This window comes from Vidua macroura, chromosome 6, assembly GCF_024509145.1.
Source record: "Vidua macroura isolate BioBank_ID:100142 chromosome 6, ASM2450914v1, whole genome shotgun sequence".
Classification (NCBI taxonomy): domain Eukaryota; kingdom Metazoa; phylum Chordata; class Aves; order Passeriformes; family Viduidae; genus Vidua; species Vidua macroura.
The window spans coordinates 48,278,177-48,299,150 of record NC_071576.1 but is presented as its reverse complement, the minus strand read 5'-3'; the positions used below and the strand labels follow the sequence as shown (position 1 = coordinate 48,299,150).

General features: G+C 40.3%; 1 protein-coding gene across 1 annotated transcript in view; it reads right to left on the bottom strand.

The window, feature by feature from the left end:
• The window catches only part of LRP5 (LDL receptor related protein 5), a 127,679-nt gene that overhangs the window by 24,695 nt on the left and 82,010 nt on the right, over positions 1 to 20,974 (bottom strand). The window contains exons 8-9 of the mRNA XM_053980215.1: positions 3,099 to 3,315; positions 1,357 to 1,646 (exon numbers count right to left, since the gene is read on the bottom strand). Of these exons, the coding sequence (XP_053836190.1) occupies positions 1,357 to 1,646; positions 3,099 to 3,315 (507 nt within the window). The remainder of the gene's footprint in view (positions 1 to 1,356; positions 1,647 to 3,098; positions 3,316 to 20,974) is intronic.

Below are 20,974 nucleotides of genomic sequence, written 5' to 3'. Positions count from 1 at the left end.
GATTTCTTAATTATTTGATACATGGATGTGTAAGGGTCAGAGACATTTTACACTTTTAAAGGTAAATGTAAAACCATGAAATCATGTTGTGTACTTTTTGAAAATGTGTCCTCCTATAACCAGAGGCAGGCAGAGATCAGGGAAGTGGTGGGCACTGAAGGAAAGGGAGATCACTGTGAGCTCTGAAGTTATAATACCTGCTCCTAAGCTAGATGGGGGGATAAGGGGAATGACAACCCAATGGTGCTGGAAGATAGCTGGTATGTATATGGAAATACAGTATGCTGGAAAATTTGGGAGGCAACAAACAAGTAAAATGTTTTCCACTCCTGCACAGAGTGAGACTGAGATCTACTCACTGATGCAGCTGAAGTGATGTGCTTTCCAGTACAAATGGTTAAGATGTCCATAACTCCTGCTCTCCACGTGCTTGTGTGAGATTTATTTAGTAACTGTGTCTACACTGCACTAATTTATTACACTGGCACTCCTCCTGAAGGAACAGTGTCCACACCACAAGCAGCAATGGTAACTCTGAAGCACAGCCCTCATTAGTCCTCACAGAGAGGCTACAGAAGCTGCCTGAGCCCTGCAGGCTCCAAAAGTGAGCTTTGCCATGTTATGGCTTGGGCACACTGGCAAGGAAACTCTGATTGCTCTTGGAAAACCTATTAAGAGTCTAAATAGAATAATTTAGTGAAGTGAATCTGTTATTTTCTACCATATCCTTAGTTCACTTCAAAAGGCCAAGTAACGCTGATGAAGAGCACAACCCTCACTTTAGCATGCACCTGGATGTGTACCAAACATCACAGGAAATGTGTTCTGGGGAACACATTGAGATAGAACTGGGGGCAGGTGGGCCCTTATCACAGTGTGGAGGAGACTGGACAAGTTCCCTGGCTTTTTCTGTGCCAAGCTGAAGCCACAGACTAACAGCACACAATCCAAAGTTCACTTGTCAAATGTTAATACTGAGTACACTTGTCTTCCAAGTCAAAACTGGAAGAGGGTAGAAAACTCAGGGGGCTGCTGAGCTCAATGTTTAAATTACTCTGACATAAAATCAGCTTTTCTACAGCACATACATGCTGGATGCAACACATCCAGCATCCAAGATTTAGACATTCGGTATGAGCAGACACCACTCTGGATATTTTTATTTGAAGCAGGAAGATGCCTGTCACCCTACTGTGCATTCAACAATGCAACTGTCTTCATCTCCAAGGGTCTCCTTGGATGCAATTCAATGACCACACTGGCAACTGCAGGACAGATCATGTAACAGAGACCTTTGTTAGATCAAAGTAACTGCCCTGTGGCTTTATATTCAAGGAATTCACACATCAGTAATACCTTCAAACTAACATCAGTCCAATAGATTCTGTTATCAGAGACATCAAAATCCAGAGCAGATGCTTCCTTGACTCCAGTAAGAGGAATAGCAACATCATTATTATTGGTTTCAAGGGAAATCCTATGAATTGCTGCTCTGCTTGTGAAAACTAAGAAGGCTTCAGGAATGATGCAAGTCTTCATGTCACTCAACAGCTCAAGGCCGATAGGACAGGCACACCTGGCCTCCTGGGGTGTAAAGAAACACAGATGGCTGCAGCCTCCATTGTTCTCTGCGCATGAATTAGTTCCTTAAAAAAATAAATAAACAAAACAACAAACCAGAACATATATTAGTGCATTGAATTAGTTCCTTAAAAAAAAAAAAAAAAACAAAAACAAAGAAACAAACCAATAACTAAGCCAAAACACATATTAGTGCATTATGAAGGTAAAAAGGAAAGGGGAGCACAGGAGGTTGAGCAAAAAAACAGTATAATTTTCCAAAATAAGTTAACACTGTGGGTTGTCAGCAGGGAATTCTAAGTGGATTATTCCTGTCTGCTCAGGATTACAAAGCTGGACCTATCCCTCCTATTGTACAAATACCATCCACAAACAGATCTTTCTTGTCTCCCCAAGGATTAAATTCCTTCACTGAAGACAGATAATTAATTAGCTACTTTTCACCAAGAACTCCATCTTTGTATCTCCTTGAAACCACCAGCTTTTACAAATGTTCAGTGATACAAAAGGGTGAGAAAAGAGCTGGATAATTGCAGTTCTTTCCCACCTGTTTAATTTAAAGCTGAGAAGAGTCATTAGCAGAAGCAGTTCCAACAAGATCACCACAATCTCACACTTATTTTTTCATGTGATGGGGATGGAATGTGTAGGGGAAAGTAAGGACCAACATGTACATGAGTGCCTCTCTCCATCTGCTGGAACCAAGGATTTAGGTATTTTAAGAATGTTACCACACACACAAAAGAAATTCTCAAAGATCAGTCTCAACCAGAGTTCTTTTCATTTTCCCTGTTTTAGGGCATATGTATTTCAGACTGATGTCATTACTCCGTTGTGACTATTCTCATTAATTTTAACAGTTGACTAATGAATCTGTTTATTGCTATGTCCAAATTCCAGTGTTCCAGGTAGCTGGAAAATCTGTGGTGCACTGAAGCCAGGAGGTCCTGTGACACTTGCTGCACAGTGCCAGCAGAGGACCTAAAACACTGGCTTCACCTTTCAGAGATGCAATGGAAGGACATGGCGATCCAGCTGCTGACACTTTGCTAAGGACAAGTTTTAGTTGTTAAGATTTAGGTACAACTGAGATGTTAAAAGTTAATATATAAGTGCCAAATGCTTTGGGACAGCGTTATAATGGTGACTTACTGTGCCTATACCACCCAACAGTGAAAAGCATTCTGCTAACAACATGGGATTTTGCTCTGGAAGGGAAGAGCAGCAGGAAATAGAGCATTTCTGTGAGAATAATGATTCCTGAAGCATAGAGCAATAAAATCCTCATAAAAATTCAAAGATTGTAGTGAAAGCTGTGGAAGATTTATGTCACTAAAAACTGGAAGCAACTTCTTTTGCAACACTGTATTTTCCCAACTTTAGAAACAATAGGTGCCATTTTCCTTTCAAACTCATCAGATCACAGTTATTCTCATTACAAGTGATCAACAGCTGCTTAATGAAAGGAAGGCCATATGAAGACTCCTACAGAACCATGCTATGTTGCCCATGCTTACCAAAAGCTTTGGTGACGCTCGTTGCCTTAAGGCCCATTAAATCCGGCAGCTGATCGATAATGATGTCTCTGCTGGCCTTTATCTTGTGAACTCTCTCAATGCTTCGTCTCTGCCAGTCAGTCCAGTAGATGTAGTCCCCCAGCAGTGTGAACCCAAATATATGTGGAAGCTTGTCTTCTAAGAGGGTTTTCCTCATTGTTCCATCAACATTTATGACCTGTGGGATGGCCAAAACAAAGAAAAAATAATCTTCTCTAATGTGGGTACAATTACAATTAAAATGGTAATATCAGTTGTGTTTTGAACAGCTACTGCTATGCAAGTACCTCTTGATATTCCCAGCATGTCCTTCCCATGATTTGTGACTGAGATTTTTAACAGCTTCCTCTCTGCTATTATTTGGAAATTGTTTATTCAGACTCTTATTAATTCTGTACCTTGTAGGTGATTATGCTGCCTTCACCGTGCAGTGCTTCTATTTTCTTATGATTTAAGGATCTAACTTTTAAATTTCTAAGTGTTTGAGCAATAACTACTTTTTATTAGAAATATGTGTAACTCTATTGTAGTGCAATATTAAACCATGAAATGCCTAAATGCTGGCAGTGAAAATCAACCATCACTTTTACCACAATTTTAATAGTTATAAGGCTCTGTTGATAAACAATAAACAGCAGAAGCACCTAAAATTAATTTTTTTAACACAACCAATGACAATTACCACATCTTTCTAAACTAGCATGTGAATTTCAATACATTCATGCACACATGGTAGATATACAAATAAATTTTAAAATGAAATCTCCAATTAAAAACCTTACAGATTTGTGAAAACAGTATGCATTTTGATTTGATTTGCCATAAAGGAAAGTAATTTCCCCAAGTTGAGCCTGTTTAGCCTATGACACTAACTGCTGGGTGGTCTCTCCCTGTCCTTATCTTGATCCATAAGCCTTTCACTGCATTTTCTCTCCCCTGTCCTGCTGGGGCGTGGAGTGACAAAGCTGCTTAGGTGGGCACCTGGCACCCAGCCAAGGCCAACCCACACGACGGACATGCACTGGATTTTCCAGTTACCACCAGTCAAACAGCAGAGGTGAGCAGTCAGCTACCGCTACAACTGTACCCACCTATGGCCATGCACAAAAATTATCCCTATAACAGTAGTGAATTTCAACAGAGGCTATAATGTACATCTCTGGACTGCTTACAGACAAAATGCCACCTGCTGGAGACAGTTAAAAATAACACTGGCATTTCTGCAAACTAAGTTTCAAGGGAGCTTTGTATCTGCCCATCAATTTATGATTCTCCTACTACTTGATAGAGTAGCAGAGACTGAAGATTAATATCTTTTTATTCTGTTAAGCTAAATAGAGTACATTAAAAAAAAAAAAAAAAAAAGCTGTATCAGTTGTTGAAAGCCAAATGGTTCTGCAATTATGTCATTACATCATGTCCAGGCAAACCCCAAATGCTCACTTATTTAGAACACTATCAGTCCCACAGGCAATCCTGCAGGTTCAAAAGTTCTTCATACATACTCAGGTGCTGGAGCCAAGCTGGTGCCACACTAAGTAAACAGGACACCACTTCCCTTACAACAGTGCATCAGCAGGATGAGGATGAAGCTTCCATATTTCCATCTACTTTTACAGAAATGGACAGCAGAAGTATAATTCAAATACTAGAGCTGCTGACTAAAATGTACAAGTGAAGATTGAATCCAAGGATGCAGACACATTTATTGAAATCCACGCACATCTGTGGATGTTGCAGACAACACCAAGCTGTTGGACTTCAGGAATCTCATGTGGTTCAACAAGGCCAAGTGCAAGATGCTGCACCTGGTTCAGGGCAAACCCTGGTATCGATACAGGCTGGAGTATGATGGGACTGAAAGAAGCCCTGCTGAAGATGTGGGTGTACTGGTGTCAGCCATGTGTGCTCATGGCCTGGAAAGTCACTCATGTTCTGGGCTGGATCCAAAGCAGCGTGGCCAGCAGTAGAGAGGGGTGATTCTCCCCCTCTACTCTGCTCTGGGGAGGCCCCACCTGGAGTGCTGCATCCAGCTCTGGGGTCCCAGTACGAGACAGGCTGGGGGCCAGTTCAGAGGAGAGCCACAAAAATCATCAGGAGGCTGTAAGACTTCTGCTATGAAGAAAGGCTGAGGGAGTTGGTGTTGCTCAGCCTGGGGAAGAGAAGAGTGACCTTACTGGTGAGACCTTATTGCAGCACTCCCAAATCATACACTGTTCAACATAGTGGGAAAGGAGGTCCAAAATGTGGAATCAGACAGCAATAAAACATGTAATAGCTTATATTTTGGTTAAGAAAATTATGGAATAAATGTTTGCTGTCTCCCTCTCCCAAATGTTCATCTCCAATACTACGGACAGAACACCTACAAATCCAAGCAGGCTTCCATTGGTTGCAGAAAGGGCAGCTCTTATTTGGAGGACTTTTTCTGTGCTGAGAGCAATCGAGCCCTCTAAGTGGTAGTTAGTTCAAGGCAACAAGCAGGAGATGCTAATTCTCTCCCTGAGATGATCCTACTGTAAGTAGGAGCCAGGGTAAAGCTTGAACAGGGAGGTGTCACATGCAGGTCAATACAGGTACATGTACACAGTCTTTACTTCAAATTTTGGTGCCATCCACCTTCCCAGAGATACAGCTCCACTCTAGCATATCAAATGAAACCACAAGGATTCAAAGTAAAAATCTACAAACAGGCTCCACAATATGGCCAAAAGCAAAACTCCTGTTGTTAAACCAGCACTTCCCATTTCTTCAAAGGGACTGGAATAATCCCGTAAGACCTTTACCCTCTCCTTTCCAAATTCAAACATCTTCTCAACTCAACAGAGCACTAAAAGTCTGTGGAAATAGCACACCATGTAAATATTTACCATGTTGTTCTTCTGCTGGTGATATCGGGACTGCAAGAACCTTTATAATGCACATTTACAACATGGAGGAAAGACAAGAAAAGATAATAAAATACCATATTAACTCATCTTTTAATATCTGACAACTAAGATCTGCTGACTGCAGACAAAAGGGAAGACTTTAAGGTGCAATCCTTACAGTTTAGAACAAATTGACTAGAATAGGCTTTATTCTACTCAGGGTTTTCTTTCCCTCTCTGTAAGTGATAAATGGATCTCAAAGGATAAATGAAACACTAAATGTGTTGTGCTTTACACATGAAATACTGAAAGCTCCCCTTGAACAGCGTCACACACTGAAAGCCCCTGATTAGTCTCAGGACTTCAATGACAAATGTCCTAATGAGGCCTTGCCAAGCTCAGCTAAAATCTGTTTTGGGCAAAGTGAAATCAACATCAAACGCCTTAATGAACTGAATTACACAAAAAACACAAGAAGGTGGTAAGGTGTGATTTTTTTTTTAGATGCTGCTGCAATGTATGCGAAATGATTTTACAAATATTTCTAAATATAACACTCAAAAGCTCTTGGCTCTTTGAAGAAGATTAAAGTAAAACAATGCAATTAAATTCTACACATTAGCATGATTCATGTAGTCAAGCTGTATTTCAGGCGCATCTATGAAAAAAACAGCTATTCAGCATAGATACAGCACATCTTTTGACAGAACAACAAAGAGACCTCTAAGACCTTACCCCTCTATTTCAGTCACTAAGATAAAACAAAATTTATTTGATTGCTAAAGACAAAGATGCAGTCAAATGGAAATCAATTCCTGGGCTGAGCTAAATCACTATGTGAGCAAACACAGCAGGTTGGCAACAGTAAAATTACATGACTGGCATATTCAGGAGACTCGTGTGGTGGGCTTGTAGCTCTGTGAGTCTTGCAGATCTTGTAGAAAGCTGCATTTTTGCTGTGAGGGTGCCTGAGAGCTGGAACAGGTTGCTCAAGGAGGTTGTGGAATCTCCACCGTTGGAGCTATTCCAAAGTGATCTGGTCATGGCCCAGAGCACCCACCTCCAGGAGACCCTGCTTGAGCGGGGCTTGGACCAGCTGAGCTCCAGAGGTCCCTTCCAACCTCAACCCTTCTCTGAATGGCTTTTAAGGATTTTTACCAGCAGACTCTGGAATGGCACCTCAAGTGAACATACCCAGCCTTCTCTAGCTCCAGAAAGAACTTGTGAGACAGATTGGGTAGGTAGCATGGAAAAGAAAACAAAGAAAGTCAACAGGGAGGAAAAAAAAAAAAAGGAACTACATAGAAAACTCCTTGGGTAAAGAAGTCTGCCCCAAAAAGAGAAGAGTGAAGCAGCTGTGAGCAGTCTATACCACAGTCTATATTCAGCTGAGTGTAAGCCATTCATTAATATTTCCAACAGCTGAAACACAGACATCTTTCATCAATGCTTTGGGATAAAAGCAAACACCTTTTTTTTTTTTTTTGTGGCTCTTCTTTCAGACAAGTTTTGATGATGGCATACATCTGTATCATTATTTTCTGAATTCTTACATTGCTTGATTGGTTGCAGCTCCAAACAATCATCACCCACCTACATTCAGAGCAAGCTCTGAACCAAGAGAACACAGAATGAATCCCTACAATACTGTGAGTGCAACACCCCTGTTGAACTGTGAATAACCATTTGTTGTTTGCAAATACACATAGTGACCCATCACCACCCTTTTCTCTCATATTTTTTTCCTTTCTTTAAGAGACATTTCTCACTTCTCACTGAAGAACACGTCATTTTACCTTGCTGAAGGCACAGCATCTCAACATACTTCTCTATGGCTACACAGATGGGCGGTATTTTTACTCATAACACAAAAGCCACTTAAAGATGCTCAGTAAAAAAAAATTACAAAGAGGCTCACTGACTGTCAATACTCTTTTTTTTTTACAATCTCCCTTCAGAAGTACCTTTGCAGTCTCCTAGAGTAAAGCACAGCAGTGGTGGCAAACCATCCCTGATCTTGGCTCTCATTTGCAGCTGTGGTGGTGGCCTGCCACAGCTGTCAGGGCAGATGTGCCAGTCCTTAGACAGGCAAAGCAAAGTAGGTGGTGTGAAATACCAAATTATAGCCATTGGTAAAAAAGCTCACACTCGAACATTTTTCTGACAGTCTTACAGAAGTCTCTACAATCAACTTCTTGACAGAATACTCTAAAACTTTGCTCCAAAGGCAACGACTCCAAACTATTTTCTTTACCACTTTGTTCTGACTCATGCAAAATAAAATATACACCTATAAATGAAAGTAAGATAGTTAAGTAGTGACTTGTTAATAACCCACAAACCAACCCAACCACCTACAAAGATGACAAATGCAACAGAATATAAATCTACAGAATAAAAAGTGGTACTTTATAGTGATCTCCGATTTTCTCTGTAAATAATATAAACAAAACATATTCTTATCCTTATGCTCATATTATCACCATATGAAGCAGTTATTTATTTGCATTGCTGATCTGTTCATTTTTTCCCATATCAAATCACCATCACACCTAGTGTTCTCTTAGAAATTCACAACATTTTTTAGTTCCACAGAGAGTATTTCATTTTCAGACAGACTTTCCAAAATACAAGCACATGAAATAGGCTCTAGCAGACACTGCTAGATGGATAAACTTCTTGTTGGAAAGGCTGAGTTAACATGATTGTGATTTTGAGCCTCCTCTTCTAGGAGCAGCTAATGTTCTTCATGAATTACATCAGCCTGACATTTCCAGAACTTTTTTCTGCTTACAGGATACCAGAGGATTAAGGGTGCAGCTGGTCAATTCTGTAACTTACCTCTCATAGGCAGGAACATGATCACATACTTAAAAACTACTTAAAAGGAGAAAAAGTTAAACCAAAAAGTAATTTATGGCAACTGGTGGCTAGCCCCTAAAGCATGCGGGAACTACCGAATTAGTATTCTGGTTTTATTTTTAGGTAGAAGCTGCTTATTTAACACACCTGAGGGAAATTTTACCTTCTGTTAATACATTTTCATTCTCAAATTCTGACCACTGTGAGTTTAAAGGGACATGCAACAACTCTGAAATTTAGCTAACACCCACTATGAAAATGATATGCCTTTCCAACTTCTAGATAACTAGTCTAGGAAAAGTGAAGAAGAATTTAAACTTTTCACAGGAATATTTTTAAAACTCACGTATCTTAATTTTTCTCTCCTGATTTCCCATTTCTTCCAAGGGACTGCAATAATCTAGTAACATCATCTTTCCAAATTCAAACATTTTCTCAACTCAACAGACCACTAGAAGCCTGTGGAAATAGCACATCATGTAAATATTTACCATGCTGTTCTTCTGCTGATGATACTAGGACTGCAAGGACATCTATAATGTACATGTACAACATGGAGGAAAGACATGAAAAGAAACACAATGAGCTTGATATGAAAAAAAAAAAATTGTGGTAAACTTTTGAGTCCAAAAAATCAATCACCAATTTCAGCAGCCAACTGGAATTTCTTAAGAAGTCAAGAGGATGCCAAAAATAGCAGATATAATAGATCTTGACATAGAAAGTGGCACCAATAGTAGTCAATCTTTCCAAAGAAAAATCCTGTCTCCTGTCCAATGTTACCATGCTTAACATTAACTTGCAACGAAAAGAAAGTAAGATAAATGTAGTATGTACTACAGCTATTTTAGTCCTTTTTGTTTCCTTACCACAAAATACGTGGATTTTAGTGGTTTTTACAAAAATAATCTTTTATGTCACAGCCAATGAGAGGTTCCTGAACAATTGATTGAGAAACACTGGTCGAGTCATGCCCCCCTCCTGAGGCCTTACAATGCAAGATCTCCTGCAGTCAGCCTCTGTCCATAGCAAACTGAGATTCAGCTGCTGGTGTTCTGTCCAGCACAGTGGAACCTCTTGCTCAGAACTCAACTCCTTAGCATTGCCCTGGAGAATCATAACATATTCTTCTTCTCAGCCTCACCACAGTGCAATTATCTGAAGTCACCTTTAGCTCCTCACACCCTCTTCATACTGTGCTAGGCACATACAGTGCTTCAAAGAGCACAGTAATGCTCTAAGTCACCACAAGTGTAATGCACAGAAATTCCACTGGAAGCCAAAGGTTAAACAACAGACCCTAGATTAGCTGGTATGTCCATTTATGGCACTACACCTGGAAGAATGGATTTTTATCCTCATTTAACAACCTATCAGCAGAAAACCAGGATTCAGTTTTAAAGAGGTGGGGATGGGAAATCTACATTTTAAAAATAATTAATTAATAGTAATGTTTCCCTCCCTGAAGGGCAGCACAACTGAAAACCTGCTACTACAGGAGACTGGATTTACAAGAGAAGGACAATGAAACACCAATAACTGAAAACATTTTCACTGTTTTGGATGGCTTGTTTTTTCAAGGATGTTTATTTCTGAAGGAGTTCTTTCTGTAGCAAACAAGCAGCTGCTCCCATGGCAGCTCAGGCTAGAGCAAGAGTGATGGAGTAGTAGATGAAAAATTAAAGCATTTCATGTGAGCTACAAACACACTCCTCTAACAGTGTATTTTAATATAGCTAAAGGGCAAAGACAGAAATGATGATGACTCAACTCCAATCTCCCAGGCACCCAAACTATATGGATCAATTGTTGCCCTGCCATGTCAAGGGAAAGCCCCTGACCTTAAAAATAATTGAAAGATGAGAGAGCTATTCAGGTAAATAGCATATGCACACCCAGCTTCTGTTCTTCTATAGATACCTGGTTTGGTTCACTGTTGGAGTTAGAAAGTAGGACCAGATGGACTTTGGCCTCAGGCCACATGCCCCATTAAAGTACTAACTCTGTACTTTAATAGAAAGTCCTGAAAGGAACAAGAAGCAAAGCTTCCTTAGAAAGAAAGGCTAGAAATGACCATCTGTGGAAAGTATTTCCTACCTTCTGATACTAATTAGGAGGGGAAGAATCTCTAAAATTGAATCCTCAAGGCCCCTAAGGTCAAATACAATTTTAACAGTACTCAGGCTCTTAAAGGAAAGACAGGGATCACAGGAGATCACCAGCTACACCCACTGCTCCTTGCCAAGGTCTTACAAATGTCTCTTCAAACAATACAACTCTCAAGTGCAAGAGAACGCTTGAACTGACTAATGCCAACCCAAAACCGTGTCTCCCATTAACAGTAGACAGAGTTTGCATCTAGACTGGACATGGCATTTCTGGTTCGTAATACTTTCAATAGATAGAGAAATAAGAGGTCAAAAGGCCAAGCCAATGCTGTCCAATATTCCAAGCCTTGAAGGAACTCCACCAAATATGACATCCATATGCAGCAGTGAGCACAACAGCATCCAGCCTGGATGCAACTTTATCTGTTAAAGCATCTCGAAATCATAGAATGTTAAGGGTGGAACATAAAGACCTACTACTGCACCTGTTCATGTCATTACCTTTAGGAATATGTGGCATAAAACTGCTGCCTTTTTTTTTTAAGCAGTATAAAATCAAATAATCAAAAATAAACAGAACTACTTGCAGTCATATTATCAGTCTGCTTGCCAATACTTGTACAGAAAGTTTTCTATTAATCAGAAACACATACTTAAGTTTTATTTAAAACTGATGGATCTTCTGACAATAAAAAAGCTTTAAGGAATCATTGGTAAGCTGCCTATAAGAGCACACAAAAAAATTCTGCATGAAATTCCTGAAATCCTGAGCTAGGGCATAAACAAAGCAAAACAACAAAAAAAGCAGTTCCTCTCAGTAACACAGAATGAAGGCAATACAAATTTTTTTCTCATTTCTTCAAGAATTAGAGACAAGTCTATTCTCAGCTTAGAAGAAGCCAATGGCAGAAATGAAAAACAATGCAAGGGTATTCACAGAAGTATGCTCAGGAGTCAGATACCCAATATTAGAAATCATATTCTACTGGAAAATTAGTTTAAAACTGTTTCTGTGAAAACAGTTACATAATCAAAGAATGTTTCCTGAAAATACTTTCATGTAAAAAGAAGAAGGAATCTTAGCATTTTCAGCCAAGAAAAACTGAAGAATGGTAATTCGAACAGTATTATTTCTTCTCAAGTTAGTACCTCTAGAAATGCATCTGAAGACTTCCAGCTCTCTTTGCTTATTTCTTGAGGGATATGTGAATACAAGAAACTGGTTCTCCTAGACCTTGTTGCTACCAGTGCAACATTATTTGATATGCCTACAAAAAAGTTCTTAAATTTGATTCTCCTCTTGCTTTGGAATAAAAGCTACAAAAGTCAGTGTTGTTCCACAGGTATCTAGAAGAAGTGTTAAGTCTTCTTTTCCCCAGGTGAATGCTTGGCTCCACTTGAGAAAACTGAAGCCAGCAGTAAAGATTTAAGATGCTCGCTTGCCTCTCTTAACACAGCTGAAATTATAAATTTATTACACAATAGCCCTGCAACTTCATGATAATTTTCAGCCACTGGAAGAGACAGTTCAAGAACCTTTCCTACACATCAAACTTTGCAGAATGCTGTCATTTCCTCCTTTGCCAACACATGACTTTCTCTGGCTGTAGAGCCAGACAGACTAAGAATTTGATTCAGTGTAAAACCTGAAACTTGTCCTGTCCTCTCTCAGCTATAGTGCTGTGTGAATAAAGTCCAGGTGAAGCAAGGCAACCTAAGACAGCCTCTCTGAAACACAAGAACAGCACATTCTTCTACTGCATTCCAGTTTCAGACTTCCAAAACAACTGAAAGGTGTAAACTGCTTAAAATGACAGAAATATGGTAAAGAACTACATCTATTGATCATTCATTCATTTTTGTGGGTGTAATGCACACTACATCTTAAGAATACAAGTAGCTTGATTACCGTTGGACAAAGCATTCATGTAGAACTTGAGGCCCACAGAACACTGCTTTTTCATTTAGACTCTTCTGTGGCAAGGTCAATGACAATCTACACAGACTGTACCAAAATATCCTGCAGTGGGGGAGGAACAATGCCAAGGCACCTGCACCTGCTGGGTGCCACCCAGCTGGAAAGAGAAGGATCTGGGGGTCCTGGCAGCTTGGCAGAGAAGGATCTGGGGGTCCTGGTGGAGACCAAGCTGAACATGTACACTTGCTGCAAGGAAGCAGTGATGGTAATCTGGGCTGCATCAGGAGGAGTGCTGCCAGCAGGGCAAGGGAGGCAATCCTCCTCTACTCATCACCAGTGAGGTTTTCCCTGGAGTACTGTGTCCAGTTTCATGCTCCTCAGCACAAAAAGATGTGGACGTGCTGCTGTAAGTACAGCAAAAGGCTACAAAGGTGATTAGTATCTTTCTTATGAAAAAAAAGCTGAAGGAGATGCCCCTGTTTAGCCTGGAGAAGGCTCAGGGGGAAATCTCATTAATGTATATAAATACCTGCAGGAAAGGAGTAAAAAATGCAGAGCCATACCACTTCTCAGTAGTACCCAGTGGCAGCACCAGTGGCAATGAACTCCAACGCAGGTGACACCTGCTGAAAATCAGGAAATATTTCCTCACTGTGAGACTGACCAAGCCATAGCACAGGTTGCCCAGCGAGGCTGTGGAAATCTCCATCCTTGGAGATACTCACAAGTCATGTGCTCTGGGCAACCATTTCTAGGTGGCCCTGCTTGAGTGTGGGGGCTGGACATGAGGTCCCTTCCTGAGATTCTGTGTGACTGCTGTTTAATAAAGCCCTTTTAAACTAAAAAAACAAGGAGTGCTTCCCACCTCCGCTATTTGCACTCCAGCTTGTACTCTGTAAATCCCTTCATGTTGTGGTCTCCAGCACATATGGAATCCATTGTGATCAGACAATCTGCCAGCCCTGAAAACAGCAACACTGTTATAAAACAAGAAACTTCAACCCTGGCTTTGGCATATAACCATAAGAGGCCAAAAAAACCAAAAAAACAAAACAAAAAAAACCTTAGATTTCAAATATATTTCCAAGCATTCTTTAAAGCTTATGAATAGTTAACAATGTAAAATTTCCATCTGGTTTTGCTATCTAGAGGTAATTACCACTCCACAGGAGTAAAGTCTCCCACATGTAGCCTAAAGCTGCATCTTTCTAGGTAGTCTTTGTAAGCATATTCTGAAGTAAAAATAGGTGACAATCCACTCTGAAATCTTGTTTCTCTTCATAGCCCCACACCTTTCCATACACTTGACAAAATATTTAATAGTAGAAGAGGAAGAGCATCTGCAGTATCATCAGAGATTACAGAAGACTTTTTGTCATATCTATGTGGTTTCATTCAATTAAAAAACCTCAGTGTAACACATTAGAAAAATCTGAGGAATTGTTGTAGTTGGGCAAACCTGCATGCCACATGTCAGACTAGCACAAGACATCACACCAAGGATGTCCTGGATCTAAAAGTAATTTTGACATAGTAATGAAAAAAACTTCTTGACAACAACAGACTGTTACCAAAGAGAAAAACAAGTATATTTCTCTCACTCAGTACTACATGGGTTCAGGAAACTCTTGTGATCGTAGTTTGAGACATGGGTATCAGACCCAGCTTTTGAAATATCAGGAGAAGAGACTACTAGCTAACAAATATTCCTCAGATATATTATTATCCTCCTCTTATTTTACATTAATTTTAGGATAGCACTTGCATACTTTAAATTTATTCTTCCTAGAGCTTGTAGTTAATGAAAGCAAGTGACTTAGATGCACTGTCATTTGAATTATTGAAAAAGCACATGATGGGGGCAGGGGAGAGCTTCCTAACCAAAGGCCATGGTTTCAGTGACTCCCAGTGCCCTGTCCATGGCACTCCTTATTTCCCCCTGGTGTCTGCAGGCTCACACACCTCCTTTATGAGGACACACGTGGGCAATGCAAAAGTGCTTCTCCTCTAAGAGGTCACTTTTTACAATGGAATAAACAACAAAAAAAAAGAAGTGTAACATCTGATTTTGCAGTCACTGTCTTCTCTTTGCAAACTGTACTAAGTATTCGAGCACACTTTTTCAGCGGTTTGGTCAAGATGCAGTCTACCTCAACATACCACAGTTAATATTCCACTCACTCCTACAGCCAGTTTTAAAACAAAGCAGCTCATAAAAAGGCTAGACAGTCTATTTTAGCTACCTTCTGCCTTTTCATTTAAAAAGTTTACTGCAAAAGCACAGCAGATACTCAGAATGAGACACGGTGCTGCATTCATAGTTCATGAGTATAAACCATTCCTTCCAGCCTCTCACACAAGTCGAGCTCCAGAGAACGATGGCTGAGACCCAGGTCTTGAAAACATGGCACCTGCAGGGGTCTAGGTATTAAGTTCCCAGTACCAGCTAAAACATGACTGGGCCATGGAGATACCACCTTTATCCTTTACCACAGACCTCTGCCAACACTGCATGGTATTTAAGTAATTTCTCATTTAGCAACCTCAGTAATTGCCAAAGGTTTTTATTTTCATGATAATCTCCATCAAGTTTGCAGGCCTGCAAATGGACACAAATATTCAACTTCTTTTCTGAAGTTAGGTTTAGACTTTGGTTCAAATGGTAGGACCCCACACTTGTGAAGTATTCTAGTCCTGTTCCAAAAATGGCTCAGCATTCCTGCTTTAGCTCCAGCTATCCTTTTAATCTTATACCTTGCACAGCACTCCTGGCTTTATGGAAAGCACCGAATGAAAGGGTGTTTCAGGTACGAGATTTGCCTCATCAAAAACTTGGTCCTTGGATGTCCACCTGCACATGTTTTTCTGTCTGCTCATGTTTTATTTTTATTTATTTATAACTTGGTGAAAATAATTCATTTCTACATACAATTCATCAGTTTCCCTTGTGCAGTATCTCCCACTGAGGCACTCCCAGTGCCTTCACCATTGCTGACAGAACAATGGCAATGGGGAGCTGCAAGCCAAAGACCACCTAACAGACTTCAACTCTAACACAGACTGAAAAAACAGCACTCTTTCAACTCTGAGAGTTAATTCCAATCACCTAACTTTTGGAAAGAGAAAGCAGACTTGTATGTCCAGAAACAAATGGATAGGCACAGGGCAATGGCAAACAGGGATTTAGCTGCAGAAAAGAGAAAATACCTTGCACTGGAGCTGCTCTGTGTTCCAGTGCATCCTTCCCCACCGAGCAGAGAATTCTCAAAGTAGCTGTGAAGCATCAACAACCCCTGAGTAGTTCAGTGCCACTATCAGCAGTGGAGATATGCATTTTTTCTTTGTGCAGATCGGGACTTAAACACAGAGTTTTGCTGGTTTTAGACTCTATTCGAACATGGCAAATGTGGTCACTGCTCAGAAATAGCTCAGGATGGGATCTGAAGGGTTTGCAGTATCTGAGAGGGACCAGCAGATATGTGCTTCTTGTTTTGGGGAGAAAGGAAGATCTTTTTGCCAGTTTACTGCACGCAGCACCCACATCATGCTATATATATGCATGTGGGATCTGACTGCTCTCACCTTGACTGCTGAGGGTTACAAGATCTTTCTCCTCTTCATCAAGTCACTGCTGATATGACCACAATCCTCATTACACCCTCAACCAGAGTAAAAGATGAGTTAGGTAGGGAACTTTTGTCACAGCAGAGCTCAAGGGAAAGGAGCAAAGCAGAACCAGGATGGACAGATGCAAAAGTGGCCAATAAAAGTGAGCCTACAAGTCTGGTTGGGGCAGAGCAGAATGCAGCTGGAACACAACCAACATTAAATATTTATTAAAAAATAAGCAAATGAGAGCCAAATCACTAATTGCACCTCCAGTGTTAACACTCATTTTCTCCAAATGCCATCCCTCCTAATTCTACAAACTTCTGGAGACTCACAAACCTTTTGTTTTACTCTGTGAGGAAGAAGTAGGGTGACTTCTTCCTTTGTTCCTGCAACTGGTCACCTGCAAGACTGAACTAGTCTCCTCATTTCAGTGCTTGTGTCTCTTCCTCTCCCCTTTTGTTTTGTCTATTTAGCTATTTAGCTTTGGGGCTTTGTGGGTGGCTGCTTGCGTATTGTGCTAGGTTTGTGGTTTTTTTGGTATTGTTTTTGCTGTTTTTTAAATCTTTGGGTGGGGGGGGGAGGATGTGTTGTAGTTTTTATTTGGCACTTTACTTATATCTTCAGCCCTTGGGAGACACTGACTGGGACAGAAACTTGGCCTAAATTGAAATATAAATGTTTTAAGTTACTCTGGGTTTCAGAGAAATTAAAAAAATGTAACATGAATCCCTGAAAGGCTTCAAAGATAAGGGCAAAAAGCAAGCCACAAAAAGTCATTTTAAGTCCCCATTTTTAAGCAGATCTTTAGGAAGAAGAGCTGTTACGTGCATGAGTTGCATTGCTTGAGGCAATGGGACAAACCCTGGGTCTGGGTTTAGTAACACTGGAACACCCACACACTGTGTTTTCAGACTGTGACTGGCATCAGCAATCCAAATTAAAAAAAAATTAAAAATCTTCAATTTCTCTCTATCAGGAACTTTCTCATGAAAACACACCTTGGGTAAGGGCTGAGAAGTTTCAGGATCTGGCTATATATATGCATGTGCCTATGAATCCACACAGATATACACACAGATATCCACACACACACACATTAATATATTTTTTTTTCTCTGTGTGTGCTTGTATGTGCATGTACATGTTTCTAAGATGTTCTCAGAAATCCCGTTTCCTGTTGGAAGATTCAAAGACACGAATAACCCACCCATGGACAAATCAGTTTCATATTCTTTACTTCTCAAGCCAAATTTTCCGGGTGATATATAATGAGATTTTGCATTCTTTGTGCTTCATTGACTAATTAGATCAATGCAGGCTACTCCCCCTGTCCCTCCCTTTTTGTAGTAGGGACTTTCATCGCCTGTAGCTACACAAGTGTGGTTGCTTTTGCCAAATACTTGAAGATACTGCTAATGGCTTCATTTGAACTCTGCATTGCTGCATATTAGTATGGAGGAGGGTGGGTTGTGTATTTCAGTCCATACTGTGATTGCTTTGATGTTGTTTGTAATGAGGAATATGGGTTTATTTATACATATCAGAGATGTTATAGGAATTTGTGCTTCCCAAAGGATTAGATTTCCACTATCAAACAAAACACAGTGTATACTTAGAAGAAGGGGGAGGCTAACTAGAGGTCAATTTTCCACTCACAAACTACAGTGCTTAGCCTCTCTCTCTCAGTTTTTTCCATCCATGGATCCAAACACTTTGTACAGAAAGCTATCAGTTATCTCCACGCTGCATGCAAGAAAACAGTCAGGACACCATCACACACTGCTGTAGCTCACATGGATGGTGAATGCAGCATTAGTGACATTAGTGAAGTCACAGGAGCCACTGCTGCCTTCAGATTGACATTGCCACGCACACATTTAAAAAAAACCACACAGGAACTACAAAAAATAAGGATGTAAGTTTTACATCCTTGCCAGACAGTGGATATGAGGGTAGAAAGGATAAAGTTGAAGGTAAGGGTCAGCTGAACATGTTTTTAAAAGGAATACAAAAAATTTAACCAAGGGACTATGTATGGCTCCTGTTACTCCTTCTCATTCCAAATGCTGAGACCACAAAACTGCTGCACTACTATTTTCTCCCTCCAAAAGCTGAAAGTTAATGTACAAATTATTGCAATTATTTAATCTTGAAATTAGGCATTTATGCCAGAGGCAAAAATGAAACTAATCTCCACAATATAGAAAACTGATATCTCAGTGTTACTCACCAGGATCAAGTACTTAGTACCCAAAATAGAGATAACTGTTCTGGAAAATAAAAACAAACTCACCACTAAATGAAGTTTCTGACACAGCTCACTCCCATGTAAATTTAAGCATAACTGTGTACCAGGTCTTACTGTACAAAAGCCTGGAAAATAAATCTGTCTTGCTAAACTGAGTTTTGCTTCCCAGCTGCAGGGGCTTTCATCATTTCGGCTTCACAAATTCCTCTCAGTGTCATTTAACCATTTACTTTTAACGTGAGGATCTTTTAAAATTACACTATTTACAAGGGGAGAAGACCTTTTCAGAATACTTTGTGGACTCTCTAGAGCTTCCTTTTCAGAGCAGATCTGCTTGGGGTATAGCTTTGTCTCTTCAAACTTATTCAATACTAAGTTTTGACCAGTTTAGTTATTTGTAATATTCTGATGGAAAGAAGTTTAAAGGGTGAAAGCAGAGGGGAGAGAGAGCAATGGTGTGACAACACTCCAGATCTGGTAGAAAAGGCACTTTTACAGACCTCTCATCACTGTGTATCAGTCAGATACACTGCAGAACTATGGGAGGAAGAGGGCTCATGGACACTGCATGGAGAACCTGGATGCCCCTGGATGCCAGAACTGCGCTCTGCACTCATGGGTGTGTGAGAAAGCCTTTTCCTCTGCCCACTGAGAGCAGCACATTCTCATCACTCACTAAGAAAGCTCCTGCAATTGCTCCTTTATTTAGGGACTGCAAACACCACCTGAACAAAACCTCACAGCACTGCTGGGTGACAGGACTCATCTGTATCATTCTCCCATCACCCGAGTGACCACGGTGAAGTGGCACGGCGCCTCTCCAGAGCAGAGGGTAAAGACAGATGGACACTCCCAGTCCCGTGTGCCTGGCACTGCGACAGCCCCAGCTGAACACTTCGGGTTTTACCTGCTACAGAAAATGGCTCAAGGCCATGTCTGAGCCTCAGTTCCCAGCTCACTGGCAGCCAGGTCACAGGGATGCACAGAGCACCCGGTCTATCAGCAGAGGTACAGAGTCATGGAGAACCTCTTGCCCTGGTTTTATTAAATGTGGCTGAAAGCAAGAGAAAGCATTGAAACACACCAAAATAATGAAATTTTTACCCCTAGATACCAAGTTGACTTAAAAGAACAGCATTATTAACAAAGATTCCAGGCATCTATTGGAAAAGTACAGGGTTTTGAGCACAAAGACATGGAAGGAGGCAGCCACTGTGACTACAAAAATATCAGTTTCCTGTTTAAATCTGGGACTGTATTTAGACTTGGTGGCTTATCGTCTGAGAAGTTTTTCTGGATATAGGGAAGGTTGGTTTGTTTGTTTATATTAAGGATAACACAGTTTCCTGACTTGGATCACAGTGTTTATATTTGCCAATTTCATGTCAATTGTGAGTAAAAAAATCAAGTAATTTATTCAAAGACTGCCTGTGGTGAATTTGTTCAGTACATCCATCCCCAATTCTTTTTATAAAAGAACTGGCCATTTCCACACAAAAAATATTTCATATTTTGGAAATGCTTGGACTATGCAGCTGTTACGTAGTAAACCATTAGATACTTAGAGGAAATTCCTCTCAAAAAGGAAGCTGGCACTGCCTACTCCATTGGTTCCCTAAAGACCTGTCAAAAGAAGCTGCAACACAGACACAAAAGTAATTGCAAAAAGCTAGGGTGAAAACTTTAATCCATTCTTTTTGAAAGAAAGCAGAGTTAGAAGCGGACAAGTGAGATGCTTTTGGCTTGTCTAGTACTCACCTCTCCAAAGCAAAAGATATCCGAGAACTTATTGAAATTAATTTCATTTCACTCTTTGCTGGGGTCTCTACTGGAAAAGTTTGAGTTAATTTACTTTAAATCACCAAGGCTGAAAAAGACAGTGGTTCTCAAGTTGATTCACCAATGGATTTGTTACTCAAGTACTCAAAGACAAGCAAGGACCCGGACGTTATTGGAATAAACTGTTCGAGTCTCATGTGCTGACACAAACCTGTCAGATGTTAACAGCATACAGCTGCAAAGGGCCTCTTCATCCTCTTGTACAAATGCTTGTTTTGGCACAGAAAAATGTGCATTTGTACCAAGTTTAATCTGGAGAAAAAGAAATTAACTCATAGCATGAGTATCCGACTCTACTTTGGAGACAATACACGTTTAAGAAGTCTGTCTGCTACTCCATCACTAAATGATTTGTGTTTTATTATCAATCTACAGCAGCA